Source organism: Limulus polyphemus, unplaced genomic scaffold (genome assembly GCF_000517525.1).
Source record: "Limulus polyphemus unplaced genomic scaffold, Limulus_polyphemus-2.1.2 Scaffold360, whole genome shotgun sequence".
NCBI lineage: Eukaryota > Metazoa > Arthropoda > Merostomata > Xiphosura > Limulidae > Limulus > Limulus polyphemus.
In genome coordinates this window covers 95,833-113,262 of record NW_013665970.1, presented here as the reverse complement: position 1 = coordinate 113,262, position 17,430 = coordinate 95,833, and the positions used below count along the sequence as shown (strand labels likewise).

Below are 17,430 nucleotides of genomic sequence, written 5' to 3'. Positions count from 1 at the left end.
TTTTTTCTCTCAAACTTCGAATTTGGTTCGTCTGCCACCGGTATCAACATAGTTTTTTTGTTTTTTTTCATTTAGTTTTAATATTTGGTTAACGAACTTCAAAATCCTAAATGCCTGACTTTACCGCGCATTGACCCCTATTCCTTTTTCCAGTTTAAACATATTGCTGATTTATTTGCTTACTTTCCTTCTTATGAGACTTGCACTAAGTAATTAGTAATTACTTTTACCCACGTTTCCCAATCAGTGATGTGTATTGAAAAATTAGTTCTCCACCCAATGACGGTTATCTATGAAATCAATCTCCGACAACTGATAGTTTCTTTATGCTCCAGGGAGCAGTCCTGTCAACAGGTCTGAGATAAATGTAAGGCATAATTAATTAGAAAAATGACCCAATAACAAGGGTGAAACAAAATAAGTGAAAGGCTGTAGTTACTCAGTTACCCTAAGAAACATTAATTTGTGATTAAATAGTTTCATATCTATATATACGTATAGATAACAGCGTTGACATCATTTTTGTAGCAATAGTAAAGGCCCAGCATAAGTAAAGTGTTTGTCAAATTTTATTAATGGCAAACAAATATCTGAACGTTTTTGACACTGCTACATTATGTTTGTTAGCTATTTGGGTTGTACTAACAGTACGGTCTCTTTAGAAACACCTCCATGTTACCTTTTCAATACAATTCTGTCTCAAGATTTTTGGTGTCAGTTTAACAGTAATCTCGCATCTGAAACTTCTGTGTGTTAACTTATTAGTAGACTCTCGTCTTCATCACCTCCGTTTTAGTTTAACAATACACTCACATCTGGAACTACTTCGTGTTGGTTTAACAGTAAACTCATATCTGGAATTGTCCTATATTAGTTTAACAATACACTATACACTGTTGTGGAACTACTCCATGTTAGTTTAACAATACACTCACATATGGAACTACTTCGTGTTGGTTTAACAGTAAACTCATATCTGGAATTGTCCTATATTACTTTAACAATACACTCACATCAGTAACTACTCTGTGTTAGTTTAAAAATACACCATGCATACCCATACATACTATCTGGAACTAATTCGCGTTAGCTTAATAATAATATACTCACATCTGGAATTACTCCGTACTGGGTTTTAATAGTTTCATATTTGGATCTTCTCTGTAATGGCTTCACAATTCAATCGCTCTTGTAAAACTTCGCGACTACTTCAAGAAGACGATTAAACTTGCAACATTTATTGTTAGCTTAAACATACACTTACACCAAAAACTCAAATCCACTGTAGGGATACCTTCTGTGAACTTCTGCTATTGACTTGGTAACACACTTAAGATCTTAACTCTTAGAAGTTATTTTTCATAATAAGCATAATTTTGAGACTCTTCTGCGTGTGTTTTTTCAAAATGCATTCGCGACTGTGACTCTATTGCATGTTAACTTTCCAGTACATCAAGGTGTGTGATTCACTCGTTTTGACATGTAAGTTACTTTTATGTCTACGTGGTGAATACAGATATATTTTCATCATTTTCATAACAACAAATTAATTGCTAAACTTGCTTCATTGCGTTGTGACCTTCACCTATTAGGCAGAATAGTTTCTTTCACACATAACCTTAACACTACTTTCCATTGCAAGAATCTTGAATAAACTGTAGTGTGTTACCTTCACTGAGCGCGGAATTACGTATAATTGATTTATAATTAGTTGTTATAAAGTTTGCACATTCCTTTATGCATATTAGTATCCACCCAGTGGCTGACCCAATATATCCACAATCACAGCAATGAATCATGAACATCTATATTCATGCACTGTGCTAGACATTTTCAAACACAATATCTCATCTTTGAACCTGATAAACTGTTGTAAACTACCATCAAGATCAAATAATAACTATTAAATTAATGTGTAAGTTCTATGAAAAAGTTTATATAATTGTTTTTTTAAATGTTGATATAAATCTTTTCAGTATATTGCAATATTATTGACTGAGATTGTTACAGAAAATTATATTTTAACTGTTTAGGACTACAGACTTAGATACCAATAAAAATGTTATTTTGAAAGGCAAATCATGTAATGTTTTGAAACGTTTTGAAGATAATCATAACTTCTGTCGATTTTATAAGCATACAAATTAATATTACGACCAAAGTTCTTTCAAAAACAAAACAAAATCTGAAATGAAAGATTCAAAGTTTAAATATAAACCTGCAAATGTGTTTTGGGATTGTTCCTCACACCAAAACTTGCAGTTATTCCTGTCTATTGATATATATATATATATATATATATATATAAAGCGTGTTATTGTTCTATTATGAATATTTTGTACCATTATGTTGACTATTAAGATATTTTAAAAACTAATCCATATTTTCAGCATAATGATGCATCTGTTGTCTTTCAATGTTCTGAACGTGTTGATTAGTTCTTGTGGTATAGATTAATAGACTGAAACTAAACACAATGAAGCAAGTTCAGTAATTTATCTTATTGTTGTGTTTACGTTTAAGTCCATGTGTTTTTGTGTTGCCTTGATCATGGACTCGTGTTTTTAATGTGTTATACTGAGAATATACTCAGGTCTGTTACCACCGAAGGTTTTTTTCTTAACAATAAAATAATATTATTGTTTTTTTCCTGTGACGACTTTTCAATCCTTTCACATCTATGACAACAATGCACTCTCATGTATGTAGCTTTTTTTCTGTTATATTACAGTAAACTCAAATAACTCTGACAGTGAGATAATGCATGTGACTCATTGCTAATAAAATCTGAAATTGAATCACTTCTGTGATTCTCCGTCGATTATTTGAAAATATATTAGCGTAATTACCGTTCGTTCTAAAAATGATTTAAATGGCAATATGCTTTCCTCTGGCTCTCCACTGGACAGAAATTTCATATCTTTAACGCTATGGAAGACCCTTGACAATAATTCCATGTCTGCAACGCTATAAAAAACCTAGATATGTCCGTGGCATTGTTGAAGAACCTTGACAATAACCTCATGACTGCAGGAGATACCACTGAAGAAGCTAGACAATAACCTCGTGCCTATGACACTATCAGAAAAGCTAGACAATAGTCTTATATCTTTGTTACAGCAGAGGACGCTCGACAACAATTTCATATGTGTGAATCTACGATGAAAATGAATATAAATCTCGTATCTTTGACACTATAAAAGAAACTTGGAATTAATCTCAAGTTTATGAAACGGTCAATTTGTTGACAATATTCTTATAATACTGACACTACTACCGATTCTTGTCAGCAAAGTCATAGAGCATGACAATGACATTTTGTGTATGACAATCTGAAAGTGGCTGTAAAATAATTTTACATCTCTTACGCTATCAAAGAAGCGTGACAATAATCTTACGTCGCTGGCAAAATTGATAAAAGTTTGGTATAATGTCCATAAATCCTATCATAGATCCACTGAAATTATAAACTAATAGTACTTCATAGACTAACTGAGCGTCATCATCTTCGAGCTGGACACAAAGAAACATTGAACCATATCTATTCACTATGATTTTCACCCTAAAGCATTAGACACATCTGGAAGTGAGTCGAAACTAATGGTACTGCTGACTTCAATACCGTAAAACACAAGCAAAGAAATTTGTTTATGAGCTACGTTTCAGATGAATACTTTTTTTGCCCAAAAGTTAAGCCTAACGAAAGAGGTTCACCTTAATCTTGGCGAAAAGTATTAAATATATTTCTTCTTAAAGACTTGAATGCGGTAAATCATTATTATAAATTTCCTGTTTGGCCCTACTACTGTGCTATACCTTGAAATATTTTTTCTTTGTATCAAATTTTAATGTGACACTTCTCCAAACTGAAGTCTATGCCAACTGATCAATCTGCCACTTTTATTGAAAAAAAAAAAACAACTGAAAATACCCCCACGTCTGTGAAATTGTTTGGAAAACTGAAAATGTTCGTAGGTTATTGTGCTATTACATGTAGATAACAACATCATGTTTGTAAGATTACGGAAGAACCTTGACAACAATTCCATGTCTATGACACTGTGAGAAAAACTTGACAATATTCTTGTCTTGAAAAGAACGACATTAACTGAGATTACGGAAGAAGCCTGGTAATATCCCCGTATCTCTGATATTACCAAAAAATAACAACAAAAGCTTAACAATATTCTAATGCCCGTGGCACTATAACAACATTTAACAACAGTTTTGCATGTGTGATATTCTCGAATAAACCTGACGATATATACATTAGGTCGTCAAAAAATTAATGTCGCTTTTTTTAGATGAAAAAATTCGAACAACGTTTCAAAACAAAATATTTATTAAATGAAATAGTCTTCTATTCTTAACGATGATGCTTTTCCATCTTACAATCAGGTTGTTAATGCCCTGATTAAAGAAATCACTCAGCTTGAAGCAAAAAACATGTCGATGTCCTCTTTAACACCTTCCACATTTGCATATGTTTTCCCATTAAGATGGTGTTGCATCTAACAAAAAAGATGGTAATCTGATGGTGCCATATCTGGAGAATATGGTGGGTGGGGGAGAACTTCCCAACCCAACTCCATACTCGTGTTGCGTCAAATGTGCCACATGTGGACATGCATTGTCGTGGAGAAGAAGAACACCTTTCCAATTGACGGGTGAATGGCATTTCTGATGAAGGGCTTGATTTAAACGTTCCAGTTGCTGACTATATATCTCTGCATTGACAGTTCACTGTGGATTGAGGAGTTCAAAATGAATTAATCCTTTGATGTCCCACCAAATGCAAAGCATCATTTTTTGTGGATGGAGTCCAGGTTTTGGGTTCGGAAGTGGTTTTCTCTAGGACTGAGCCATTGTTTTTGGCATTTAAAATTTGCATAGAGAATCCATTTTTAATCACCTGTGAAAATTGTGTTCAAAACATTTACATAAACTTCTTTGATATTCTTTGTGGCTACAGAGGCATTGTTTCTCTTCTTGTATTGAAACAGCATTATATGCCTCAATGTGTGTCGTCGTGTGCCATCACTATAAGGGATTAGAGTATACTAAACTTTACATGTTATATAGGCTACACTAACACCACATTTAGGCAGTTCGTTTAACTATTATATGGGATGTACATTTTTTGGGGTGGTTAATGAAAGTGTTCCAAAATGCGACATTAATTTCTTGACGACCTAATATTTACCTAACAAAAATGTCAGAAAATAAAGTTTATAAAAGTGCATATTGAATAAAATTCAAGAAATTATAACAAATTACTGAGAAGTAATTCTGAATAAGAACAAGATTACACTGAGATATCAATGTCAATAACATTTTTTACTTCAATTATAAGTTATTATTATGTATTCCATAGGCAACTGATTGTTTGAAATAACTAGATTTACCAGTTGTCTAGTTTATTTGTTTCTTTTTTTCTGTAAATATAAAACCTTTAGCTTTATATAACCTCCAATGTATGGTAAACTGGACCTCAAAACTTTGAAAAGCATTTAATTATTTAGATGTCTTTTTGAAACATAATGGATAATGTTTATAGAAAAAATGATTTAATTAAAGGTTGGTGATAGAATATTTACTTGTGAGAGGTAAACATTGCTATGTTCTAAATGAGTCTACTACACAAGTTGTATAGTAGATAGTTGTGTGTATTAGTAGATGAAATGAAAGTCATTATTTAATAAATAAATTAAATAAAGGTGGTACTTTATAGCAATACTTTTGTTATAGTTAGTTTTTTATTAGTTAAATAACTTATTAAAAGGTACAATTCTCAAATAATCCTCTGCTTAAATTAACAGTTCTGATTTTAATCTATTTTTTTGTCTACAGTGTACTTAAGATGCTTCTTGGACATTTAATAGACAAGTCAGTCACTACAAAGCACCCACAGCTGATGTTGAGGAGGTAAATTGAAATCTTTCTTGTCAGTTTATCCCGAAACTTTGTGTTAAAAAAGAAAACATTTGAAACTACTGGGTATTCAATGTACTACAAATTGAACTTGGGGTCTTGCAAACAATACTGTTAAGATGTTATCCTTAAAAAATGGGAAGTAAAAGTTTCTGAAATCAGTTGTATTAAAATATTTTTTAAAGGTCAGTAAAGAAATGCATTTCTTAATTTTGTAGATGATATAATAAAAGTAAGTATTACATTATTTCATCTAATTTGTTTTTAGGACAGAATCAGTTGTAGAAAAAATGCTCACTAACTGGATGGCATTAAACATGTATGATTATTTAAAGGTAAGTTTGATTCATTTGAAAAAACATATTAAATAAAAATTTGAAATTTAGTTTAAGCTAAAAGACTTGTTGCTTTTTTGTTTTAGTTCACTGAGTTCAAATTTAAATATTTTATGACTTGGCAACATTTTCCTACTTAAACAGTTAAATATACAAATACGTAAACCTGATTTTAAACCAAAGTATTTATCAAAAACGTTATATAAAATAAATATACTTATACAAAGTTTTTTAGAAGTTTATATACTAAATACTACTCTGTGTTGCAGCTATAATTACATTTATTGTATAATTATAAATATACTTTTACAAAGTTTTTAGAAGTTTATATACTAAATACTACTCTGTGTTGCAGCTATAATTACATTTATTGTATAATTATAAATATACTTATACAAAGTTTTTAGAAGTTTATATACTAAATACTACTCTGTGTTGCAGCTATAATTACAATTATTGTATAATTATAAATATACTTATACAAAGTTTTTTAGAAGTTTATATACTAAATACTACTCTGTGTTGCAGCTATAATTAGTCATTTGCCCAATGTAAGAGCTGACAGAAACCTGTTAAATTCTTTATTAATTTTTTTATGCTTTTAGGAAAGAGCAGGCAGAAGTCTATTTTTACTTTTCTGTGCTGTGAAACATCAAGTTGAAAAAGGACCAATTGATGCAGTGACAAATGATGCCCGATATTCTTTGTCAGAGCAGAGACTGTTGAAAGATCACATTGAGTATTCTACAGTGGTAAGAAGCTAAGGCTTTTCTTGTGTGTATGATAAGTGACATTTCATTTCCTTTTTGAAATCTCTCAATTTCGAGAGGAGCTCTTACAGATTGGAGAAAATTTCTAAGAAATTTTAAAAAACATAATTCTGATTTAATGAAAATTTTAATGATTTCAATTTAGGAAAAGAATTAGGAAAGTCTAAATTGAACAAAGTCTATTTAAGATCATAAATTAGAAAAGATGATAAAAATAACTGAGGTAGTGTAATCCAAGTAGCAAATGAAGTCAAGTAAAAAGTAAAGAAAAGCTATACTTTGAAAGACATGTTTGAGGTAACAGTAACAGAAATGTTTTAGTTTTAGAGTCGATAAGAAGTGGCAAATTTTTAATAGTTTTATAAGTAACCTTTCAATAATCAAGGCTAATTTGATTCTTGGATATTTTATGGTAGGAACCATATTTTGACTACATGTTAATATACATTTCTGATTACCCAGCAAGATTTACTTATTTAAATATGAGTTTGGTAGAATGTTAGTGAAGGAAGAATAAGCTAAATAACATTTCCAGGTTGAGTATATATTTATTTATTTGGTCTTACATGAAGAGAGTGTGAATCTGTTTTTCCTAAGTATTTGTGATGAACAATGATTTAATTTTACATAATATAAAAATTCATTGCACATCATATACTAAATTACATAGAAAATGTTGCATAAAATTGGTTTTAAGTTTTCAAAAGAAATATATTGTGATTGTAGTTGATCTGTTTATATTCGTTTTAGCTGTATAAATAATTAAGATTTACTTTGAGTTAAAATTCCTATTCCATATTCATCACTTCAGAGAAGATAGTTTATAAACTAATTAATATTTGTTATTTCAGACAATACATCTGCTTAAAGATGATCAAGATGAAAAAATTCAGACAAAAGTGAATGACTGTGATACCATAGGTCAGGTGAAAGCCAAAATATTGGATGCTTTGTACAAGAATACACCATTCTCTTTACGCCCTTCTGTATATGAAGTTGATTTAGGTAAGGAGTCTGTAAAGTAGTTTTAATTGTACTTTGGTGACTGATATGAAGTGCCTTTTCATTATTAAATTTTTTTCTGTTCTTCAAAGAGTGGAGTAAATTTAAAACTTTTCCTGATATATATAAAAAGGAGTTTATTGTAATAGAATTAAGAAATGTTTCAGTTTTAGTAACTTCCTAAAATTTAAAATTATCATCCATTTGTACATAAACACATTCACAATCACAAAAGAAAATACTTCTGAATACAATGGAATGTTTTAAATATATTTTCACTTCTGAAGCTTGAAAGAATATGTAAATATATAGAAAGTACTAAGTCAGTTGTTTTAAGAAAGATAAACTTATTGGTTAGTTTTACATTTACCTTAGAGTGGAGACATGAACGTGGAGGTCACTTGACTTTGGCTGATGAAGATTTGACTACTAAAACTTCTAGTGGATGGAAGAGGTTGAACACACTGAGACATTATGGAGTGAGAGAATTTGCTGTAATGAGTCTAGTCACCAAACAAAACAGCTTTAGTTCCAATAGTAAGCTTGCTCTCAGATATTCAACACTAACAATGAATACAAGTTTGTGATTATTATGATACTTTGTTTGTGATCACTAGCCATGTTTGTTAGTGTATAGTGCAATATGTTGCTTAAGTATTATGACCTCATTATATGTTCTCTTTTCTGAAATTGTTAAAACTGTTTACTTAATCTGCCTCCATTATGAAGTAAAAGTTAACATGTAACAATTGAATATAATGTTGCATAATACCATTTTAATGGTTATTACTCTAAAGTTATCCAAAACAAAATTTTAAAACTATGTCAATATTTTTATTACTGTGAGCAATATTTCTGGTGATTAATCTCTGAAATTTAAAGTTATTTATGTTTTCAACATTTAAAGAGGTTTGAAAATAGAGCCAAGTCTTGAAGTGAAATGAAAGTTATTGAGTTTTTTTAGATAAGAAAGATGTGATTAATGTTTTGTAGTTTTATGCTACAGGATTGTCATTTTGACATTCGCTCATAATTTAATAGAAAAGCGCAAATATTGTATGCATGTTGATCCTTTTAAATAGCAACTGTTTAGTGTTTGATAGCAGTAGAAGAGATCCTTAAGTAACAGTTTCTGCTTGCTGCTAGGCACAGGAAATGCTTCCTTGAGCTCTGTGACTCCAATAATCAACTCCACAGATGTAGAACAGGGAGTCAGGTACTGGCATCTAGTCAAACCAATAGATGACCATGTAGGTCAGCAGAAAGACCATAGCCATAAAGCCATAAGACCTGAAATTTTCCTCACAAGGTTATTGTCCACAAAGGTATTTCAGTTATTTGATAAATTTTTTGTTTTAAGTTTTACTTGTTTGTATTAATGATGTTTTTGCTATTGAAATTATCTGATAGTTAACCTTTCAAAAATAATATTTCTTCATTAAGTATTATATATTCCTGTTTTACTGGGGAATATATGTTAATAGGCTAGACAAAATTATTTGGTAGGTAAAGTATATTATCATGTATTGCTAATGATATATAAACTGCTGTTTCATGAGTACGGAATGTTAATTTTACTTTTCACATTCTAGCTGCAATTTGTATACAAACTGTGTCGATTGCACAGTCTCTTTTCAAAAGTTCCTTTTATTCTTCACAATAAAACAAAAAGTTAAATTGAAGTGTTGAGTGAGAAATGTATAGATGATTTCATAATAAGTGTAAAGTTAAATATGCAACTTCTGCTCTGAATGTTAAGAAATTATGTTAACATTCATGTTTCTGAATAAAAAAAAGATTATGCAAGAAATTTAAAAAAATCATTTAAATCAATAGCATTAAACTTTATAGAAATATTTTCTCTTATAAGTTAATTCAACTTTACATCCTCATATCAACTCATTAAAAGAGATAAATACACCTTTAGTAACATCACTTTACATCCTCATATCAACTCATTAAAAGAGATAAATACACCTTCAGTAACATCACTTTACATCCTCATAAAAAATTAAAGAGTTGAAGGACAGAGAGATAAAAAAGATTTTTATTCAAGTTGTACTAATTCTTATACTTTCATTATGATAGCATCTATCTCCAAATCCTATTTCTTGTTTTAAAATATAATTTATTTATTTTAACAGAAAGACATTTATATAATTTGCTGCATAAATAATTCTTGATTAATATTAAATGATTTTACATTCGTTAAATGTTATTTTAAACTGGTTAGCATGTACAAAAACGAGTCTTAATTTATCACTCCTTTTAACGTATCACTTGAGGTGTTATTCGAAATATTATGTTACCTAACAGACTCGTTTTTGTACATTGTTCAGTATTACAAGTAAAGTCAAGTCATATAGTTGAATGAAAACTGTATTTAATATTTCACTGTTTCTTCTTTTGAATTTTTGCTTTGTTTCTTGACAGGGAACTGTGCAGAAGTTTGTTGATGATTTTTTGTCAACAGTGTTAACTGTTGGTGATGATTTTCCACCACCAATTAAATGGCTATTTGATTTGCTGGACAACATGGCAGTTCAGCATGGAATAACTGACCCTGATGTTGTTCATGCTTGGAAGAGTAATAGGTAAGATTTTTCTATGAAAGATGCTACACCTCCCAATTAATTTAATCAAGAATCAAATAGTCTTGATCAATTAAGATATTCTTCACTGTTGTACTGACATTGTAGAAAATTATACACTACTCATCTTTAATGGAGTTAGTAAAATCATTGTTTCACTTTGTGTATTTGTTACTAACTTTAATGCAACTGAATTCACAGAACTAGACAGAAAAGTTGAGTTCCAGCTAGAAACCAGTGAATTAAGATAGGAGTCAACATAAACAGAATGGGTGGTTGTATTTTTTAAAATAGTATATTAAACACAAAATATTAAGAAATGTAGGTTAAATGGTTAAAATTACTATGAAAAATATTATTCTACATTCATTTTTTGTGATATTCTTTGTATTTTGAAAAATGAACTTGACATAAAAAGCCTGAGGTTACTTAAAGTTTGCTTTTTAGTGGACTCAAGCAAATATTTATATTAAAAGTTAATATATATATTGAAGCAATATTAATTATGAGAGTTATGTTCAAAGAATGCTATAGTAAATAGAGTAAAAATTGTATCTGTTATATATTGAGTGATGAAATTAGCATAGTAGAAAAAACATTGAGTGTTACATGTTCACAAGGGTTTAGCAGAAACAATTATTATTAGTTAAGAATAGGTTAGTCAAATAAAGATCATTAAGTGTTAACAATGGTATAGCAGAAATAATAATTATGTATTGAGAAAAGCACAGTAGAATAAAGACCACTATCTATAAACAATGGAATAGTGAAACAATAATTATGTATTGAGAAAGAAGGCACAGTAGAATAAAGCTCATTAAGTTTTAACAATGGTATGGCAGAAATAATAATTGTGTGTTAATAAAACCATAGTAGAATAAAAACCACTAAGCGTTAATAGTATAGCAGAAATAATAAATATGTGTTAAGATAAACATAGTAGAATAAGAAAACACTTAATATTAGTGTTAACGATAATGTAACAGAAACATAATGATGGTGAGTTAAGTCTCATAAACAAGACTCCCAAGTGTCAAATATTAAAACATTAGACCAGCTGAATAGATATTTTGGAAAAGTATGGTATTATATTTCAAAGTTAATGAAAATATTACATCTGCTTAGTTTTAGTTTTTTTCTTTTTATTTCATATTTCAATATTCTAGATGTGTTTATATATCTGTATGTTTTCATCTACAGTCTACCCTTGAGGTTTTGGGTGAACTTCATTAAAAACCCAGATTTTATCTTGGACATCAACAAAACTCCTCTGCTTGATTCCTGCCTCTCAGTCATTGCCCAGGCTCTCATGGATGCATGTTCTACCTATGAACATAGACTTGGAAAGGTAAATTAAAAGTTTCTTTGAAATATTATAGGTGAACAGTGAAAATTATCTCATTGTAAATAAATGAGGTTTGAGTAGAAGAAGTTGACATCTAAACTAGGGTTTGAGCAAAACTAGACAGTACCTCAAATGAGATTTGAGTGAAGTTTTATATATAACAGAGGTTTGAGCATGATGAGTGGATACCTTGGCTAAAGTTTGAGCAAAAGGAGTTGACATTTAAACTAAAGTTTCAGGAGGAAGAGTTAATACCTATAATGAGGTTTAAGCAGAAGTTGACACCTAAAGTTTAAGTGGAAGGAGTTAATATTTAAACTAAGGTTTCGGCAGGAAGAGTTATTATGTAAATTGAGGTTTGAGCAGAAGGAGTTGATACCTAAACTAAGGTTTAACAAAGAAAGGGTTGAGAGATAAATTGAAATTTAAGCATGAGAGAGAACTTCATACTAAACTATTGTATTATGCAGTTAGTTCATACATAAATTATTGCATTATGTAATCACAAATAAACCAGAAACAAAGTTTATAGCATTGAAGTGTACATTCATGAAATTGCTCTCCAGTATTTTTGTTACTTTCTGGAATTTCTTTGATCTCAAATAGACCAGAATTGCAATTATTTAATATTTTAGTAACAATATGGTTCACATCTCAAATGTATTACCATTTTGAGGCTGCATGTATATATTATTCAAATGATTAGTTATTGTCGAAAAAGTATGTTATCTTATCTGTGCATACGGATATATTTGCTGTTTTCTTGCTGCATCATAACTAATAAACTTGGAGGGCAGTTGACTTAATTAAGCTTTGACCTCAATTTGCTTACCATTTTAAATGTGCACAGCAGCAGCTACTGTCTCCTACAAAAATTATACTTATAGTACGCAACTATTATAGTACCAATGTCTATCATATTAGCACATGCTGCTTTGTAAAATTTCATAATTATGTGAAAACTTGTGTTAATCATGTGTCTTTTATAGCTAAATTCATTTTGGCCATATCTTGAAAAATTCTAAGATGATTCATGTTTTATTAAAATTCTAAGTTATGTTCAACAATATTAAGATATTGTTGAACATTATCAGAATGAAATAACCGTTACTCCCCACTTTAAAAATCTTAAAAATTCTATATATATTTACGTTTTTTTTGTATCTGTATTATTAAACTTTTTGTTTTCATACACTACCTTAAAACAAACTTCCACTTTTTGCATGTATTATAAAATTCTTTGTTTCCATAGGACTCACCTTCAAATAAGCTACTATTTGCCAAGGATATTCTTTCTTACAAGAAGATGGTGACAAAATTCTATGAAGAGGTAGCATTGTTACCTGCCATCACTGATCAAGAGATTAGTGCCAATATGCAGAGGCTTTCAGTGGTGAGTTAATCATTTAAATTACAAACAGTAATAATCATTAAAACGTTGAAAAGTTTCTTAAGATGAAAAGCAAATATGTTAATATGATATACATTAAGAATTGTTAACAGATAAAATTAGTGTGTTTCAGTTGCCCTTTACCAATGTGTTTATGTGTGTGTGTCACTTCTGCTGTTCAGTAAACCAATGAAAACAATGTTAAGAAACCTGTTGTGTAGACCGATTTGACGCTGTGAAAAATAACATACACAGTCTTGTTATGATGACATCATGGTCACAATACATGGTACCCATGGCTATAAATGTCATTGTCCAAAATATATTTAATCAGCATTGAACAAATAGTTTCAATGGGTACATTATCTTCTGCATGGTCAAATTTATATACACACCTGTAATTAAGGTAAATAAGATAATGACCTATATCTCCAGAATGTATCTTTATTAGTTCACTATTTTGCTATTACAGCTTTGTCAGGAGCTATTGGTATTCCACTGAACTTGTAGGATATCAATATCCTCTGATGAAGCTTTAATAGCAAAATATTGAACTAATAAAAATACATTATTTTATTTACCTTAATAGAAATGCCTCGTAATAAACTCCAGTTTGCTTTGAACAAAGTTAAGAATAATAGTGATCTACACAGCAATTTTCACAACATTGTGTACACTGCTTTTTTGAATGCAATCATGTAAATGCATGTGAGAACACAATCAAAATATTACTTAATGCGACCAGGCATGGGCTAGTGGTTATTGTGCCTGGAGTTTGAATCTGAGGATTCATGGTTTGCAACTATGCACTCTGCACTTTGGGGTCGTTGATTTACAATCAGAGTAATGGTAAAATCCCCTATTTGATCAGAAAAGATTACCTCAAGAGTTGGTGGTGGGTGCTGTTGATTTGTAACCCCTTTAGCCCTTTTTTAACTTTGTGCAAAATTCTGAAACAAACAAATTAATGCTATTATAATAACTAATGCATTATATTTTTGCAGGAACATCATGGAGAATTTGACACTATGAATGCAGTAAAAGACCTCTACATCTATGTTGAAAAATACATACAAGAGGTAATTCTGATTAACACCTTTTATTAACTCTAAAATACTAAAAAAAGGCATTGTATCAAATAATGTGCAAGATTTAGATGAAAATAAAATTATTTTACGGTATTTTATTTATCACTAGAAAAGTATGTAGATATTGGATTTAGTTATTTATCATTGTTTATGTCTTTAAAAAAATAGTATTTTATTATATGATTAACTCAAATATTACATTTAATCTAGTGATAATATTTGAAGCATGTTTTTAGAGATTACTTAGAAATATCTTGATAAAGATTGCATTTTAAATTAAGATTTAACATTTCCTGAAATATAATTTGAATTGTATTTTTTCTTTTTTTTTTGTATTTAGATCTGTGAAGCTCTAAAGGCTGATCCTACATGTATTCAGGCTCATCTAGCACAAAAACTTGAAATGGTAATTTGTGCTTTGCAAGGAGAAGAAACTTCCCTGTGTTGAAGAAAAATATATATAACAGTAGTTTATTAAAGGGTGCCAAAAACAATAAATCGAGCTTCAGGAGTGTTTCACAGAGATGGTGGAATGTTTTATTTATCTGTGGAATCAAAACCATCATACCAGTAGTATGGATGGCAAACTATGCAAACTACACTGAATATAAGTGTAAAGGTTCACATGGAAATTATGATATAACATAAAAAAGATGTTTCACAATGATATAAATATACTCAAACTTGCTAGTGCTTACATCCATGTAAAGAGTCGATGAACTGAATCTTGTCAGCAACATTCCAGTAGCAGAAGGCCAAAGAATCCATTGATATTGACTCTCCTAAGTGAGATCAATAAGTAGATGTTTTTACCATTTTTCTTGACCTCATTAACATTAATGTATGTTTGTAAAATAACTGCCAGTGCCTGTTCGAAAACACAGGGTTTTCTTAATTTAATGGACATGGGAAGAATGTTTGTATATGTATATATATAGATATATATTAATGTACATCAAATCTGTAGATTTGGAATAATGTGATGACAGGGGCTAAGCGAAGTCAAACTTGAAGGGATTTCCTATGCAGCATTACAGTTCAATAGGACAGAATATTTTTAGACTGGTGTTTTAGAATGTGGGAAAATGGGTATGTATGTGTTAAGAAGGTTTTTTCTTGTTTTTATAAAAGAAAGGACTTTTTCATTTTAAATGTCTTGTTGTTCTTGTATAGATTAGGTTAATAAGATAATAATACCTTGTGTAATTAAATAGAATCATACAACTAGTTTTTGCCTGTGATACGCTTTTTGGTTTTATTTTAAAGTGTAGCTATTGTTGAAGAGAGTTGTTCTCACAAAATTATCTCATCCATTCTGTAATTTGAGATAATTCTTTTACAAAGTAATTGAACATTATGGTGTGTCTTTAAATATTATAAGTTAAAGCATGCTTTACAAAATTTTAATTATTCAGTGATAGTTTACCTACATGATTGACTGATGGTGTTTTGTATTGACCATTATGATGATAGGCAACCTTAATCAAGTTTTGTGCATTTTTTTATTTGGTATTTATTGCAAGCTTCTATGTACCTGTGTGTGAACTTCTCGCTAAAATATTATACTTACATTTGTAAAAAAAAAATTGTGTCTTTATGTGCACATGTACTTAACTGATGTATACATTGAACAGTAACTTGTTTCAAAAAGTAGGGTTTGTTTTGCTTTGCTTCCGTACTTTGTCAGGTATTTTTCTACCGACAGGTAATTCTGTAACTGTACTGACAAACAATAAAATATTGGTTAAACAAAGTTACTGGATAGAATGTATTGCTTTTTTTTAATAGTGTGATTTCAACATTTTTATTTGTATTCATATAGTTACAATTATATAAAGAAAAGAAAAAGCACGATGTTTAGAGATTTTGATTCAAAGGCAGTTAATAATTGTATCTAATAGTATGTTCACTTTTCTTATACGTTACAGATACACATGCTCCATACAGCGAATGATGTATGCTTCAAGTAAACAGACAGTATTGTGCAATGCATTGGGTTAGTTATCCTTCTCACAGTTTTGCTCTTAATCCCATAATTAATGAAACTGTTCCCATTTTGAGCATAAGTTGTTACTTACGAACACAAAAATTATACCATTCAACTTGTCTTTATGGTGTTGCAAGACATGGAACTAATTCTTCACCTTGCAGTGACAATTATGAGGTTTGGGCACTCTGCTAAAACTATGAAGCTGCTGAACAAAACTGTTTACATGCTAGCAACAATACAAGTACAGCCACAAGTCAGTTGGGCAAAAATGTTTACATGCTAACAACAACAACACAAGTACAGCCACAAGTCAGTTGGGCAAAAATGTTTACATGCTAACAACAACACAAGTACAGCCACAAGTCAGTTAGACATAATTGTTTACATGCTAGCAACAACACAAAGACCACCTTCGCAGCTAGGAAACCTAGCAACCCCACCGTTGCAGTAAAGTGAAGACTTGTCCAACGTTGCTACTCGAAACACGGTCGAGGGATAAACCTGATCTTTTGAATAATTCAGTTCGCGATTCAACTTAACAAAGTTCTTTTTTTTTCTTTTTTTATACACGTTGTAGGGAATTCACTGTTGGACACTGTCACTTGTTAAATAATAGTCTTGATAGATTCGTTAATTTTCATGTAATAGCAAGAGTAATCCAAGGAAGTTACATTAATTATAATAATACAGCTAAATCTAGACTTATTTTTGTATTGTACAACTTTTTTTTTTATTAATTTTCACATAAATAGAAATTATGAACATATTGCCTACGATACTACATAACTTTTAAACCAACTTTTATTATAATTTATATGACGGAATAGATTAAAGTTTGTTTGCTTATTTGTTATTTAGCACAAAGCTAAGCTACACAATGATCTACCTGTGTTGTGCCCACCACAGGTATCGAAACCTGATTTTTAGCGTCATAAACCAGAGATTACCACTGAACCATTGTGGGCGATAAACTATGTATGTATTACTT

At 30.2% G+C, this 17,430-nt stretch overlaps 1 protein-coding gene across 1 annotated transcript in view; it reads left to right on the top strand.

Moving 5' to 3' along the window:
• LOC106457672 (plexin-B-like) overlaps nt 1–16,209 on the top strand; it is an 88,247-nt gene extending 72,038 nt beyond the window's left edge. The window contains exons 17-27 of the mRNA XM_022383692.1: nt 5,851–5,925; nt 6,200–6,266; nt 6,872–7,018; nt 7,888–8,041; nt 8,414–8,575; nt 9,185–9,363; nt 10,472–10,632; nt 11,830–11,977; nt 13,227–13,367; nt 14,369–14,443; nt 14,793–16,209. Coding sequence (XP_022239400.1) covers nt 5,851–5,925; nt 6,200–6,266; nt 6,872–7,018; nt 7,888–8,041; nt 8,414–8,575; nt 9,185–9,363; nt 10,472–10,632; nt 11,830–11,977; nt 13,227–13,367; nt 14,369–14,443; nt 14,793–14,900 — 1,417 coding nt within the window. The 3' untranslated portion in view covers nt 14,901–16,209. The remainder of the gene's footprint in view (nt 1–5,850; nt 5,926–6,199; nt 6,267–6,871; nt 7,019–7,887; nt 8,042–8,413; nt 8,576–9,184; nt 9,364–10,471; nt 10,633–11,829; nt 11,978–13,226; nt 13,368–14,368; nt 14,444–14,792) is intronic.
• The last annotated feature ends 1,221 nt before the right edge of the window (nt 16,210–17,430 follow it).